This window comes from Meles meles, chromosome 6 (assembly GCF_922984935.1).
Source record: "Meles meles chromosome 6, mMelMel3.1 paternal haplotype, whole genome shotgun sequence".
Taxonomy (NCBI): domain Eukaryota; kingdom Metazoa; phylum Chordata; class Mammalia; order Carnivora; family Mustelidae; genus Meles; species Meles meles.
Window position 1 is genome coordinate 51,640,629 of NC_060071.1, and position 13,872 is coordinate 51,654,500.

The window sequence follows — 13,872 nt, forward strand, 5'->3', positions numbered from 1 at the left end:
TAAAGGCTGCCCGCTGCCCTGCCACTTGTCAGCAGGCTAGCAGACACAGGGCATCTGTGCGTCCTTTTATAAGTCAGATTGCTCCCTGATTGGACTGACCTCCTAGGTAAGCAGGGATTCAGTTGGTAGTTTTGAACCTGTAGCCGCAGAATGTTCTCTATTACGTAACACTATTAAGATAGGAAAGAAGGGTGTTTTGTTTTTTTAGCATCAATGTATTAGTATTCATTGTGGACACTTCTTTGTAAAGTCATTGGTGAGCCCTCTCTTGAAGGACACAGAATCCAAGAGCTGGGCTCCTAAGCAGGAGTTACAATGGTATCTCCGTGAGCGGTCAGCTTCCCTCTGCTGTTGTCTTCAGTAGCACAGAGTCAAGGAACTCCTGACTCTTCCCAGTGCCGGCCCAGCTCAGGCATCTGTTAAACGCATATAGAAGCTTTACAAAGGGAATAGCAGAAAACTTCTGTTTTCAGAGTTTAGTCACTGACAGTAACTAGCAACTGTTTACATGAGCTGCTTACGGTGAATCCGTAGGTCAGACAAGAGGGACGCAGAGCCTGCTGGAATGGACACCATCAGAAACTCAGAGCAGCCTTGACCCTCAGCGCCCTTGCTGGCCATTGTGGGGCAGCCGCCGGGCAGACGGACTTCTCAGGCTCGGTGCACCTGTCTCCCGCGTCGCACTCACCGTTGTTCTTTGTCCTTACGGTGTGAGCGCACATCGCAGCCCTGAGTTCTTTCAAATGGCCAGTGCACCAGAACAGCCCTCCTGGCTGTCCCCCCACAGAGAAGAAGTCCAGTAACATGCACAGATCTGACAAGCAGGACTGACTTTGCTCCAAGAGCTGCAAAAAATAGGTTCATATCACCGTGCAGGGTAACGCTTGCCGGTCGGTACTCAGTGGAGCACATTGAGTTAAGCAGATGAGTATGTACAGTCATTTTTAATTAGGTTTTTACACCTACAGTTAAAATATTTCTTGACAACTTGAATCAAACATGTGGAAGCCCTCACACACCTTGCACCCTGCGTTTCCGCCCGTCTCTGCAGTCCCGTCGGGCCCTGCCACTCCTCCGTTAGTGCTGAGTAGGAACGGAAGTGCCAGCCCCACCACGAGGGCTGCAGTCCTACAGGGGACGTGCGGAGAGCCTTCCGGCAAGGCTCGCAGACCCAGCAAGGAAACGCGAAGTGGTGGGCAGAGCGTTGACACTGGGGACCCTTCAACCTCTCGGGTCACCCCTTACGGGCATCACCTAATCACAGGACTGCCCCACCAGCTCGTGCGAGCAGCCTGTTGGACTCTCACTTGTTTCCCACTTGGCTAAAATGCAACCTGGCTTGGCTTGCTTGCTTCAGCGGGCGCCCAGGTCCTTGGAGTTCTCTCCCATGCGGCTCCCTCCTCCGTGGGAGAGCAGTGCCTGGTGACCTGGGCTCATCCTGTGGTCCAGAGAGGACCCCCCACCAGAGCCTAGAGCCTCCTCAGCGCTTCAAGACTTCTCACTAGGCCTGCCCGCCCCAGCTTGTGGTGCTTCTCAGCCTGGCAGCAGGCCCCTGGGGAAATGCCATAACTTACCAGTGAGTCCAACTAATGGCCTTGGTGGCTCCTAAGTGATTAGCTCTGCCCTGCCCTCAAGTGGTTTCTAGTCTAACGTTAGGGTAACAGTAGGTTCAAATGGTGGTAACACATGGCAGAATAAGAGAAGGCTTCTGGAGAGGTCAACAAGAGGGCGTGTGCACAGTTCTATCTGGGGGAGACGGCATCTTCTATGAGGAGACATGACGAAAAAGGCCCCATAGAGGGAGAGCAGAGGTTTGGGGTATAGTCAGCTGTTGAACAGCCTGTTTCTGATTGTTCTTCAGAGTCCAGTCAGTGTCTGTAGCCCTGGAAGGTTTCCAGGCACTAGACGTGTAGTTTTCCTGCTTCTCTAGAGACTGGGCCCAGGGAGAGGGAATGGAGAAGCAGGGGTTCTCAGCTAGACCATCCACCTCTGCTCTGGGGGCAGGCTGTCCTGCAGGGTGGAGGCTGCCGTCTCCAGCCCCGGCACTCATGCCAGGGACAACACAACGGCGGAGGGCTCAGGCTCTGGAGACAACACGGCATTCAAGCTCCACGGCCTTGGGCTACTTCCTCAACCTTTCTGTGCTTTAGTTTCCTCATCTGTCAGATGGAGATAAAAATACTCAGAGTTGCTGATTATTAAATCATTTGACTAGAACTGCCTAACACATAGGACTTTGAACAAGGTAGGACACAGATACGCCTTTTTTGTCACTCTAATTGCAGTTACCAGTTAAAAATCACTTGTTGGGACACCTGGGTGGCTCAGTGGGTTAAAGCCTCTGCCTTCAACTCAGGTCATGATCCCGGTGTCCTGGGATCAAGCCCCTCATTGGGCTCTCTGCTCAGCAAGGAGCCTGCTTCCTCTTCTCTCTCTGCCTGCCTCTCTGACTACTTGTGATCTCTGTCTCTCAAATAAATAAAATCTTAAAAAAAAAAAAAATCACTTATTGAGGGGCACCTGGCTGACTCAGTCAGGTAAGCATCCAGCTCTTGATTTCAGCTGAGGTCATGATCCCAGGGTCCTGGGATCGAGCCCCACATGAGGCTCCCTGCTCAACAGAGAGCCTGCTTCTCCTTCTGTCTGCTGCTCCCCCTGCTTGTGCTCGCTTGCTCTTTCTCTCTGACAAATAAATAGATAAAATCTTTAAAAAGTAGAAATTTATTTTTTTAAAGATGTATTTATTTTAGAAAGACAGAGACCATGCTTGCAAGTGGGTGGAGGGGCAGAGGGAGGGAATCTCAAGCAGACCTCCCTGAGCACGGAGTCCAACACGGGGCTCCATCCCACAATCCTGAGATCATGACCTGAGCTGAAGTCAAGAGTCAGATGCTTAACTGAGCCACCCAGGTGCCCCGGAAGTAGACATTTAGAACTCACTGTGCCTGACCTCAGAAAGCAAAGTGCTCAGTGTCCTCCAGGACAAAAAAGAGCCTTGGATTCAAACCCTGCATCTGCCGCTTTCTAGCTCTTGTCGCATTGCTTGGCACCTCAGTTCCTTTCGTCTGTAAATGGGGGTGCTGGGAGGGTTCAAGGCCCCGTGCAAATGTCCAGCAGCTGTACAGCGCATGGCAAGTGCTGACACACAGAGTATGCAGATGGCTTTGTCCTGCCGCAGGCCGGCTACTAATTGAGGGCCTACTGTGTGCCGGCTCGGCAGGTATGTCTGCAGATGATTAATGATTCACATGCATGATGTTCTTGAGGAAGTTATGCAAGAGAAGGAAGTGTGCAGACCCCACGCAGGTCAATTCCCATTTGGGAAGAAAGTCTCCAGACCCCTGAGCCTTGGGCAGCTCTTAGCACTGCAGCAGGCGGTGGGCACACTAACCCCCCACCTCCCTGTCCCCGCCGGCAGAGGGTAGAGCACTGCCTACACGGAGGGACTCGGGAGTGCTCTGCGGTCGGTCAGGAAGGCATCTCGTCACGATGAAATAGATGGGAAAAAATTAGGGACAATACTGCAGAGGCAGAGAGACCCGCTCTAGCGAACCCCCGGTCACTTTGCCCAGATAAAGGAGACGGAGAACTACACTTCCCCCACCCATGAGTTCTTAGTTTCCACGAGGGCCCTTCCCTGTGCCAGCACGGTCCGCTGCTCAGCCCCACGTGGCCGTGGCCACACTAGGTGACGGCGGCCGTCTTCGGTGGCCATGGACTTGTCCCTCGTGCGCTCCCCCGCGTCCCACTTTTGGAGCCGTCCTACCTCTTGCAATCCCATCCTCTTCCCTTCATTATGTCTCCACCTTCTGTGGCGAAGTTTGTGGACCATAATACGTCAACCCTCGCCGGTTTAATTGTTGCAACTGGCCCGGAGAGAATGCAGGAAATGAGAGTGGCTCCCACTGCCTGGGAGGCCAGCGAGATCGGCAGCAGCCCCAGCACCGCGCATGCCCGCCAGCCTCGGCGGAGTGGCTGCTGACACGCTTTCTGGCGGGAGGGCAGAGTCACCCGTACCTGGGGCAGCCACGGGGGGTGGGGAGGTGAGGGGTGAGATGCTCCCGACAAGCTGCTTGTGGGTGTCGCTGCAGGCGGAGCAAGGCACACACACACAACCCGCCCCCCCAGTTCCGTGCAGTGTGATTGGGGCTACGAGGGTTTGCCCATGTCTGGATTCCTCTCCATGGGACCGGACGGGCACTTCCCCCAAGTGCTGCAGGAGGCACGAACCCTCCAGGGCCTCATGGAGAACCCAAGAGAGGCCTGCAAAGTCAGCTCTCTGGTTGCCGGTGTGGGAGAGCATTTGGAGTCAGAAGCCCCGCGTTGGTGTCCAGCCTGGCCCCTTGCTCCGACGACCCTGGACAGGGCCCCGAGTGTTTCCTCATCTGGCAGGTGGACACGCATGGCTGTGTGCGCCTCCAGAGTGAGTGTGGGGATTCCGCGGGAAAATGAGGACAAAGCCCTCGGCAGGCGCCCGGCACACAGCGGCCCTCCATGGCACTGGACTTAGCGCTAGCGTTCTGTAGGGTATAGTTTCCGTCCGTCTCCGGCATCTGGCTGTGCCCGCATCTGCTTGGGCCTTCTGGAGCCTCTGGGAATCCAGGCACCTCAGAGTGGCTGAGGGATTCTCCTGCTTTCTCTAGAGTCGTCTGTCAGGTTTTGTTTGCTTATTACACTCGTGAGGAGTTCCTGCATTGTGCGTGTCAGGGCTGGAGGAATGTCGCTGTGTCCTAGAGAAGAAGCGGGGACACACCCGCCAGGGTCACAGGGGACAACAGTCCGGCCCTGAGAATGCACCAGCCTAGAAATCAGGAGACTTGAGTTCGACCCCAGCACTATTAACCAGTCGCTTCCCTCCGTTGGGGCTCAACGTTCTCTTCTATAAAATGGCATGAAGGTATGCGTGCCCTGCTTCCCACACAGGCCGACGGGGCTAGGGAGCGTCGAGGGAGAGTCACCTGCCACCATGACAGGCGGGCATTCTCCCAGTGTGTCCAGGGCACGGCGCCGACTGAGGTCAGGACCTGGGGCAGTGTCGGCTGGCAGCCTCGGTGTCGCCGCTGTCCAGGAGGGTCTGAATCACGGGGCAGAAATAAAGGTGAGGGGAAGTGTGATCTGTTTATTGACTCTGCCACTTCTGTCCACTCCTGGTCAGCCTGAGAGAGCCCTGGGCAGTGGTCTTGGGTTTCAGACACCTGTGATCCAGGCCCAGCCCTGGGAGCCTAGGCGGGTCGGCCATGAGCCAGCGGTCTGCGTTTCCTCGTGTGTAAAGTGGAGATTCTAGTGCCTGCCTCTAACTTGGTGCCTGTCGCCCAGACTGTGAGGTGCTCATGGGCCCTGCAGGCTGAGCTGCTGCCAGACCCGGGGATCATGGCCCCGGGGGCCCACTGCTGCTCTGCTCCGCTTCTCTCTGTGCTCTCCCTCCTTGCTCGCTGGCTTCCTCGCTGTGCCTCACCACCACCAGCTCCCAAATTCACAGCTCACAGGCCTGCTCCCTAGGGAGGCTGGGGTCTCCCTCCCATGTCTGTCTCTGGCCCCTCTCTGCGTCCCTCTGTGATTCCCCCACCCCTCTCTCCAGAGCCTGTCAACAGTAGCTGGGGACAAGACCACCCGTCCAGGTCCCTCCCTTCAGGCGGGTGTACAGCATCAGGGACGCGCAGGACAGGAGAACCTCCCAGCCAAGGAGGGCGGGAAAGGGGCAGAATCTCCACCAGAGCAGTGGATGGCGGCCCTCCCCTCCTCGCGCCTCCCAGGGCACTTGGGCACAGTGCCCTCCCTGACGTGCAGCCATCAGCCTTCCCATAACTGGAGGAATGCCTCCACTCTCCCCTCCTGCAGTTCCGCTCTGCTTGTTCCCGAACAGATGATAACAGAGATGCAGCATATGGGCCCCAAAGTCACCGGGCATTCTGGGAAAGTGACACTGTGCTACCCCAGGCTTGGGGGGAGGGGCCCATCAGCTTCTGAGCACAGCTTCTCCCTTTGTTCTTCACAAGGGCGCAAGGTCACCTCTCCTGAGCCTCCTGGAAAGGCAGTGTGCGCACTGAGACTTGAGGAGGGAGGTAGGTAGTTAGGTAGCGATTAGGGAGGCAGGTGTAGGGTAGGCATGTACACGGGGGAGAACTGCATGTGGGAGTCAAGATAGGAGCCCTCCGGGGCCTCTCCTGCTCCAGCCCCAGCCCAGCTGCCTGCAGGACACCAACCCCACCTGGCTTCCAAGTCCCCTTACCCAGCGGCAGTCTGCGAGGGGCACCTGCTCCCCCCAGTAGTCCCGCACGTGTGTTGGGAGCCCCCGTAGAAGGCGATGAGCAGATCCCAGGAAGTGCCCAGGTGGGCTCCAGGCCTAGCTCCGTGGCGGCCTCGGTGAGTCACTGCACTGGGCTGAGTGCCCTTGGCACCCCCTAAGCCAAGCCCCCTGCCCTCGTCCGGTGTTCTGTACGGCTTTGAGCTAGACCATTCCGGGTGCTTCGGAAAATGGCTTTCCTTACCTGAACTGGGAAAGCCAGGTAAGGGGACGCAGCAGGAGTCCAGGGTAAAGAAGCCTGGGTGGCTTTCCTTCCTATCTCCAGAGACACATCAGGTCTGACCAAGCAGCCTCATTGCCTCCCCTGGCCTGGTCTTAGGCCGCTCCTGCAGAGCCTGGGATCTGGGCACCCAGGGCATATGAGCCCTGGGCCCGCATCCCTCCTGCCATGTGATGAGCTAATTTTGAGGCAGCTTGGAGCTGCAAGCAGGTGGCCTGTGGCTGGCTATTCCCCAGAGGGGCTGGTCAAGACTGGGGCATATGGGGAAAGCAGTGCTGGGAGCCCAGCTCCCACCAGTGGGGAAGAGAGAAGGAGCCCGATAAGGGCTCGGAAAGCAGTTCTCCCCCGTGTACATGCCGGAGGTGCACTGGTGCTGGTGGGCCTCAGTACGCTGAGCATCCGACTTTCGGCTTTGGCTCAGGTCCTGATCTCTTGGATCGTGGGATCAAGCCCTGTGTCCGCACTCAGCAGGGGGTCTGCTAGAAGATTCTTCTCCCTCTCTGCATGCTTGCTCTCTCTTCTCTCTCAAATAAAAAAAAAAAAAAATAGATCTTTAAAAAAAAGAAGAAAGCTGAGGGTTCAGGGAAGCTGGAGCTGGAAGGCTGCAGGGGCAGGAGAGGAGGTGGGGGGGAGGGAAGCAGGGAGCCCTCCCACACCCCCTACACAAGCCCACTGCGGTCCCTGAATCTCCGGCTACATTTTTGGTAAAGGAAGAAGCTTTCAGGTGTGTGTTTCTTAGCAGAGAAGCTGCTTGGTAAGGAGGAGGGAAGAGAATGCTTTTCAGTTTCCCTTTCACTTTTGACCTGTGGTCAGGGTGACTGACTGCCCCTGCTTTTTTCTGACCTTCCCTGAGAACTCCCAGGAAGCCCTAAGATTTGTGAATGTGAATCTTGATTCCCCAGGACCGCGGGGGAGGGGACTGGCTAAATAGAACTGGGCCTGCCTTATGGACTAAGTAATTTAGAGCCCGACACAGGCCACATAGAGACAGTCATGGCCCTTCCGAAGTCCAGCCCCCACCTGGTCACCAGGAACCAGAGGGGATCTGCACCCACCAGCGCATCCCTCCTGCCCCTGCTACGTTTGCCTTCCCTCCATTTGGACGTGGGGACTTCCTCAGAGAGCATTAGACATAGAAGAACACCGGAAGGGAGAGATGTAGCCGCGGAGGAGATGATTCTCTGATCTGTGGGCAGTCCCTGGACTGGGGCGCTGGCAACCCAGGGGCCAGGCATTCACTGGTCCGCTGTTGGAGTGGTGCGGGGTGCGGAGGAGCCTGGCAGTGTGGAGACAGCACGGGCCCTCCCCCACAGGCAGCTTTCAGGCTGGTGGACTCTCAGGACGTGGTGGTGGAGCACCGGGCGGAATCTGAGCTATGCAGCAAGTGCTGCCCCTCCACTGGCCTCAGTCAAGCTAGCTGTGAAATGGGTTGATGGTGTCCTTCTCTTGCAGGGCTGGTGGGGGAGAAGAAAGGAGGTCCAGGCCGAGAACAGGCCTTGGCAAGCGTAATGAAGTGCAGAGTCCGGGGACTGTGTGTCACAGCCTCTCTTCCCCTCCCCCCACACAGGGCCACCCGTTCATCATGCAGTTCAATGACGGAAACGCCACCGTGGTGTCCATGTGGGTGTGCAGGGCGCTGGAGGAGAGGCGGAGCCAGCAGGGGCCCCCGTGATGCCGCAGAGGGGCACAGACAGCCCAGGACTGGTCACCAAGGGGACAACCCACCCATCGTGCCCCCTTTCTGTTCGCCGTCTGCCCTGGAAGAGCTCTGCTGGGCCCGGCTTCCCCGCTCTCACCTTTGACTCTGCTGGCAGATGGCCTAGCCCAGGGAGCCCTCCGGAGTGGCCAGCCCTTGCCTGCTCTGGTCTGGAGGCACTGACAGGGGGGTGGGCTGAGGGCTGAGGGTATCGAGAACGGAGACTTCGGGCCCATGCCCCTCTTTTTTCCTAACATTTTCTTTGTAAAGGGTCAGGCCCCGTCAGCATCACTGACGGGAATAAAAGTATTACTGCTTCTTGACTGTCTGTCCCTGGTGGGGGTGGGGGGGTGGGGGGGGCCTCGCCTCAGCAAGGATAGTTGGCAGTGTCGAGCTGCCCCTTCCCCAGACACCTGCAAGCCCCCCGGCGCTTCCAGAAGTGCTATGATGAGGCCCCCAGCCCAGCCTGCCTGACAGAAGATCGAAGCACGCAGGTCCCCGAACCAAGTCCCGCGGCACAGAGTAGCTGAGCCGGCAGTAGATCTGGGGCCTCAGGACGCCTGTTGTATGCTCCTCGCTGGACCGGCATTTGTCTGTCCCCACCGCCACTCTGACCCAGTGAGCTGCCCCGGGGCAGCGGGCGAGGAGTTGGAAAAAGGCGCGGAGCAGTTCTGAGGCCCTTCTCCCCGCTCCCGCTCCCACACCGCACCTCCAGCTCCTCCACAGCAGGGGTCACTGCCTTTGGCCCCACACCCTGCAAACCTCACTCAACTCGGGCCATTCAGAGCCACCCTCCGGTCATCCTGCCAGGTAAGCGTGGTCACGCCCATTTTACAGGTGAGGAACTGAGGCTTCCAGAGGCTTGGGTTTGCACTTGCGGGTCTAAGGGCCATCTCCACATATCCAAAAGCAAACTCCTGACACCACCGCTCTCCCATCTCAGTAAGTGGCGGAGATGGAGATCCTCCCGGCGCTCAAGCTAACGTACTAGCAGCACGGAGCCTTGACTCCTTTCTCCCTCACACCCACATCTAGCCCACCTCGAAGACCTGTCTACCTTCATATTGATTCCACACTCCTGTCTTCTTACACGGCCGCTACAGGGAGCCAGCTAAAACCCGGTGGGTCATGGTCCTCTCCTGCTCAGAACCTCTAGCGACAAGCCGAAGACCCCACAATGGCCTGTGTGAGCCATTCTGCCTTGATTTCTGACCCCAACTCCCATCACCCCCAACTCCCTCTAGCTACGTGGCGTCCTCACGGATCCTTGAACAGCCAGGCACACTGCCCACGCAGGGCCACAGCAGACACATCTAGCCAACCCCGGGAGGTTCACACTCCCTCCGTCATGAAGTGCAGTTGCTGGGAAGTCACTGCCCGGCCCAGGAGGACATCTCCCAGTCCCCCTTGCACTGAAGGGGGCCATGGGACTAGCACCTGTCAATGGAGGAGAGAGCAGGTGGTCCGTCGCTTCCAGGCCAAGAAGCGTAAGGTGCAGGTGTGCCTTCTCCACTCCTGTTTCTCTCCTCTCCTGGCTGTGGAGGCCGGGGAAGGCTGAGCCCCAGATGAAGGGAGCCTGAATCCTTGAGTCACCACGTGGAGGAATGCAGCTCATTGAGCCAGAACACGATGATTCTGTCGATACGTAACTGGCAGCTGGGGTCATGCCAACTAACGCAGGCCTTTGTACTCGGTCTGGGAGCGGATCTGTATTCAGACGGCATCTCAGTGAGTTCTGGCCTGACCACTCTGTTTCAAATTGCAGCCCTCCACGCCTCCTTGGGACTCACGTTCCCTCTGGCTACACATTGTCCCTACTGCATTTGCTACTGTGTGACAAAACACTACTTTCACAACTTGCCTTCTGTCTTCTCACTTCCGGTCCCCTATGTACACTCTCCACAAGGGCGGAGATGCTGGTCTGTTTTCTTCACATGGTACCTCCGTGCCAAGAACAGAGCCCGGCCTAGCAGGTGCCTAGTAAATGTTTGTTGGCTGAATGGCTGGTGTGGGAGGAGGGCTGTGACTCCCAGCCTGTGCTCAGTCTGTTGCCCAGGCATCATTCTGTGTTCTCCTGCAGGATCGGAGTCCTCCAACTTTAATAACACTTTTCAAGGTGGTACGGGTTCCCAGCTGCCCCTTGGCCTCAAACAGAGCGCTCGTCTTCTTACTGAGCACCTGCTGTTGCCTGGGGCTAGGAAAGTCACAGAATTGGATGAGGCCCAGGCCATCACGGCTTCTGCTCCCCGAGTCAGGGCTCCAGGCAGGGAGGCCTGCAAGGAGCACGGAGTGTGGACCTCCTGAAGAAGAGGCACTCAGGGAGTGGGGAATGCTCGGGGCCTCCCCAGGGAGGTCTGCCCACCCAAGAATGTGAACCAGCCACCACCCAGACTTAACGCTTACCCTTGCTTCAAGAAGGTGCACCTGGCAAGTCTGTCATCCCCAGGTCCCAAGCCAGGGGAGGTAGAGAAAACGAGCAGACATTCCAGGCCAGCCCCGTGCTGAGGGCTTGCTTCCTCGACTCTCATCTTCACGGCAATGCCATGAAGTAGGTGGTAGTGGTAATCTTACCGTTTTACAAATGGATGAACTGAAGCACAGAGCGGCCAAGAGTCGTGACCCGAGGTCTCCCAGTGAGTAAGGAGCAAAGCGTGGTTTGGAACTCCGAACCCGCCCTTAACCACAGCTGCAGGAGTTGGCTCCCCGAGCATACATACGTGCGTGTGAATGAGCACACATGATCCCCGTCCTCTGGCTAGCACGGAATTGCACACACATACTGGTGTGCAAAGATGAATGTGTCAGTATCCCTGGGAATGGAGTCCAGGGATCTGCTCTGGGACCAGCCCCCAGGACACACAGGCAGAGCGCCCCCCAGTGGTACTGGGAGACACTGCTCCAGGGGGCGCACTGAAGCCCCAGCCTGGCTTCTGGGTCGACCTCTGACTGGGCACGTGTCCATCTGGGCATCAGTTTCCTCATCAGTAGATGCAGGCGCTCATGTCACGGAGTCCTGCAGCTTCTCCCAGCCCTGGCGTTCTGGAGCAGGGGCTACCCCCGTGAGCGGCCCACAAAAGTAGCACACTTTGCCCCAGACACTCGTGCACCCATGTGCACGGACACAATTTTGTTCCCAACTAGGGTTTAGAACGCTGGAGCCCACTCACTCATGGACCCCATGTTGAAAGTCCCCAAGGTCCAAGTTTCCTTCTATTCAAAGTCTCGGGAAGATGGGGAACTGGGTTCTCCTGCAAACACCCCCTTGGCTAGAGAGCAAGACCCTCTTTCACCTGGTGAGCCTCAGTCATCCCCCCATCACCTTCAGCAGGCCTGAAGGCAAGCTGCCTTTTCCCTCGAGCCGTGGAAGGGCTGAGACCTGGAACATGCAGGGCGGGAGCAGGATCTTCTTCCCAGAATTCCGCCCCACCCGTCATCCACCTGTCCACGTGGCCAGCTCCCACACCTCCCATCAGGCCTCAAATGGCACTTCTTGGAACCTTCTTTATTCCATTCTCTGTGTACAGACTGTGAGCCCCTCCAGGGCTGGGATAAATCTGACTCCTCTCCCCAGGGCCTGGCTAGGGCTGGCAGGAAGAAGGTGCTTCAAGGTGTGGGAGGGAGGGCTGGCAGAATGGAAGGAGGGAGCATTCAGACCCCAGGCCCCTGGAGCAGCCCTCTCTCCCCAGGACTTGTCACTCTCCTGTCTTGGCCTCTTGCTCCAGCCCTCAGTAAAGCCCATCTGCCTCCTACCCAGAGCCTCCTGGAAACCCAAACCCTGTAAGATGCTGCTCTGATCTTCTCAGAACTTCAGGGGAGCCTGAAGGGGAGTGTTTCTAGGACAGAAGCGTCCTCACAGGGCCCCCAGATCACACTGGGGAGCAGGAGACACGGAGGCCCCTTGGCACTCAGCCCACTGTCCCTTCCTGGTTCTGTCCTTTGGTTTTTCCCATCTGGGAAATAAAGGTTACAGAATCCCAGAGCTTTGGAAATCCTCCCCAAAAGTCCATGGGGACAGAGGGAGGAAAGTGGGACCCTTGTTCCCCAGGTGTGCTTAGACAGAGTCCCTGTGGCCCAGACCAGTCTGACACTGAGCCTCCAGCCTGGGGCCCTGCTATGGGGGTGGTAGTCAGGCAAGTGCACGGTGTGCTGAGTACTCGAACCTGGCTAAGGAAAGCTGCAGGGGTCCTGCTGAACACAGGCTCCCAGATCTGTACACACTCAAGAGTGAAGGCCAGAGGATAACCTCAAAGTGAGGTCCCACGAGTGCTGGGAGGACACACCAGTAGCTTTCCCGGACCCTCTCTGCCACACAGGTTTGTCGGAAGGGGATGGACAGCTGCCTCCACGTGGCTGGGGGAGCCCAGCGAGGCCAGGACGCTGCCTCAAAGAGGGCTTCTGTCCCACTGACTTGCCCACATTCCCCATTAGAGCTTCATCCTTTAGCTACCTCCGTCTGGGCCCTGTGAAGACGGGAGCCTCTGTTCTCAGTGTAGAGGGGGAGGGGAGACAGAACATGGGCCCTGAGTCCTGGGGTGGGGGCTGGGGAAGTGCCAAGCAAGCCGGCAGAAGGCCGTGGAACCGTGGGAGCAGGAGGGCAAGCAGAGGGCCAGCACCGACCCCTCACTGCAGCCCAGGCAGCCCAGGGTTCCTGACATGGACAGTTCCTGAATCGGGTCCTAAGTTCCACACTGAGGGTCAGGATGTTTTCACTATAAGCAGGTAGGACATGGCCCCCAGCAGCAGCTCTGAGGGCTGTGTGGTGAAGGCCAGCCGGGGTGGTGATGTGCGGAGGGGCCGGCGGGGGAGCCCGGGACAGGCAGAGGCAGCCAGTGGTTGAGGGCCAAGTCCCCAACCCTGGTCCTTCGCGGGCACTAGCTGCTGGCATGCAATGGGGGCAGCAGAAGGGAAGTGGGAGGAAACCGGCCAGCCTTCAGTGGTGGGGCTGGGTTTTGATGGCACTTCCTTTCTGGTGGGCAGATGCCGTGTCCCTGACCCACCAGAGAGGCTCTGAAACTAGGGGGCCGGTGGGCAGGGGTGGGGGTGGCCGAGATGGCTGGGCCCGGGGGGGAGTCCTGGAGACTGGCTGGGCCAGCGTGTAGTGTGGAGCAGGCCGCGGAGCCTGGGCCTCGTAATGACAAATTTTCTGCTGAACAACTACAAATATTCGCTGTGACTTTGGACAGAGTCTGAAAAAGACTTTGTTTCCTCCCTTGGCGGTATCATTCGTCTTGTTTTGAAGCCGGAGATTGCAGGCGAGAACTTAGAGACGAAAGTTTGTCTTAATTGCTGTGGTGTCACCGCGTCTCTGGCAGATAACAGCACAATGAACGAGTCGATGGGGCTGAGCCCTCCAGGTCCTTCTTCTAAAGTGAGACAAATCTCCCTCCTTTGAGCCCAACAGTCCATCGGCAGCCCCTGTCATGTATTTATCTCCCTAACAGTTCGCATTAACTTGCAAGGGATAAAAAGTCTCTCCCGTCCACAGACTTAGTTAAAGGCATTCGGTCAGGGGAAGTCAGGCTGGGCTGCCGGTCCTTCCCAGGGATGTGCTTTCTATCCCCTGCAACCCTTCTGTGGGCAGGGGAGGGTGGTAGTGGGTAAAGCCGTGGCGGTACACACTGGGCAAAGCAGCAAGGGCTGCAGGATGGAAGA

General features: G+C 57.6%; 1 protein-coding gene across 3 annotated transcripts in view; it reads left to right on the plus strand.

Annotated features, from left to right (window-relative positions):
* Positions 1 to 8,527, plus strand: part of MAP2K5 (mitogen-activated protein kinase kinase 5) — a 257,796-nt gene extending 249,269 nt beyond the window's left edge. For 2 of the 3 annotated variants that reach the window (XM_046008023.1, XM_046008025.1), the window contains one exon: positions 8,092 to 8,527. In XM_046008023.1, the coding sequence (XP_045863979.1) occupies positions 8,092 to 8,196 (105 nt within the window). In that variant the 3' untranslated portion in view covers positions 8,197 to 8,527. The remainder of the gene's footprint in view (positions 1 to 8,091) is intronic. The other variant, XR_006818657.1, reaches the window with a different exon arrangement.
* The last annotated feature ends 5,345 nt before the right edge of the window (positions 8,528 to 13,872 follow it).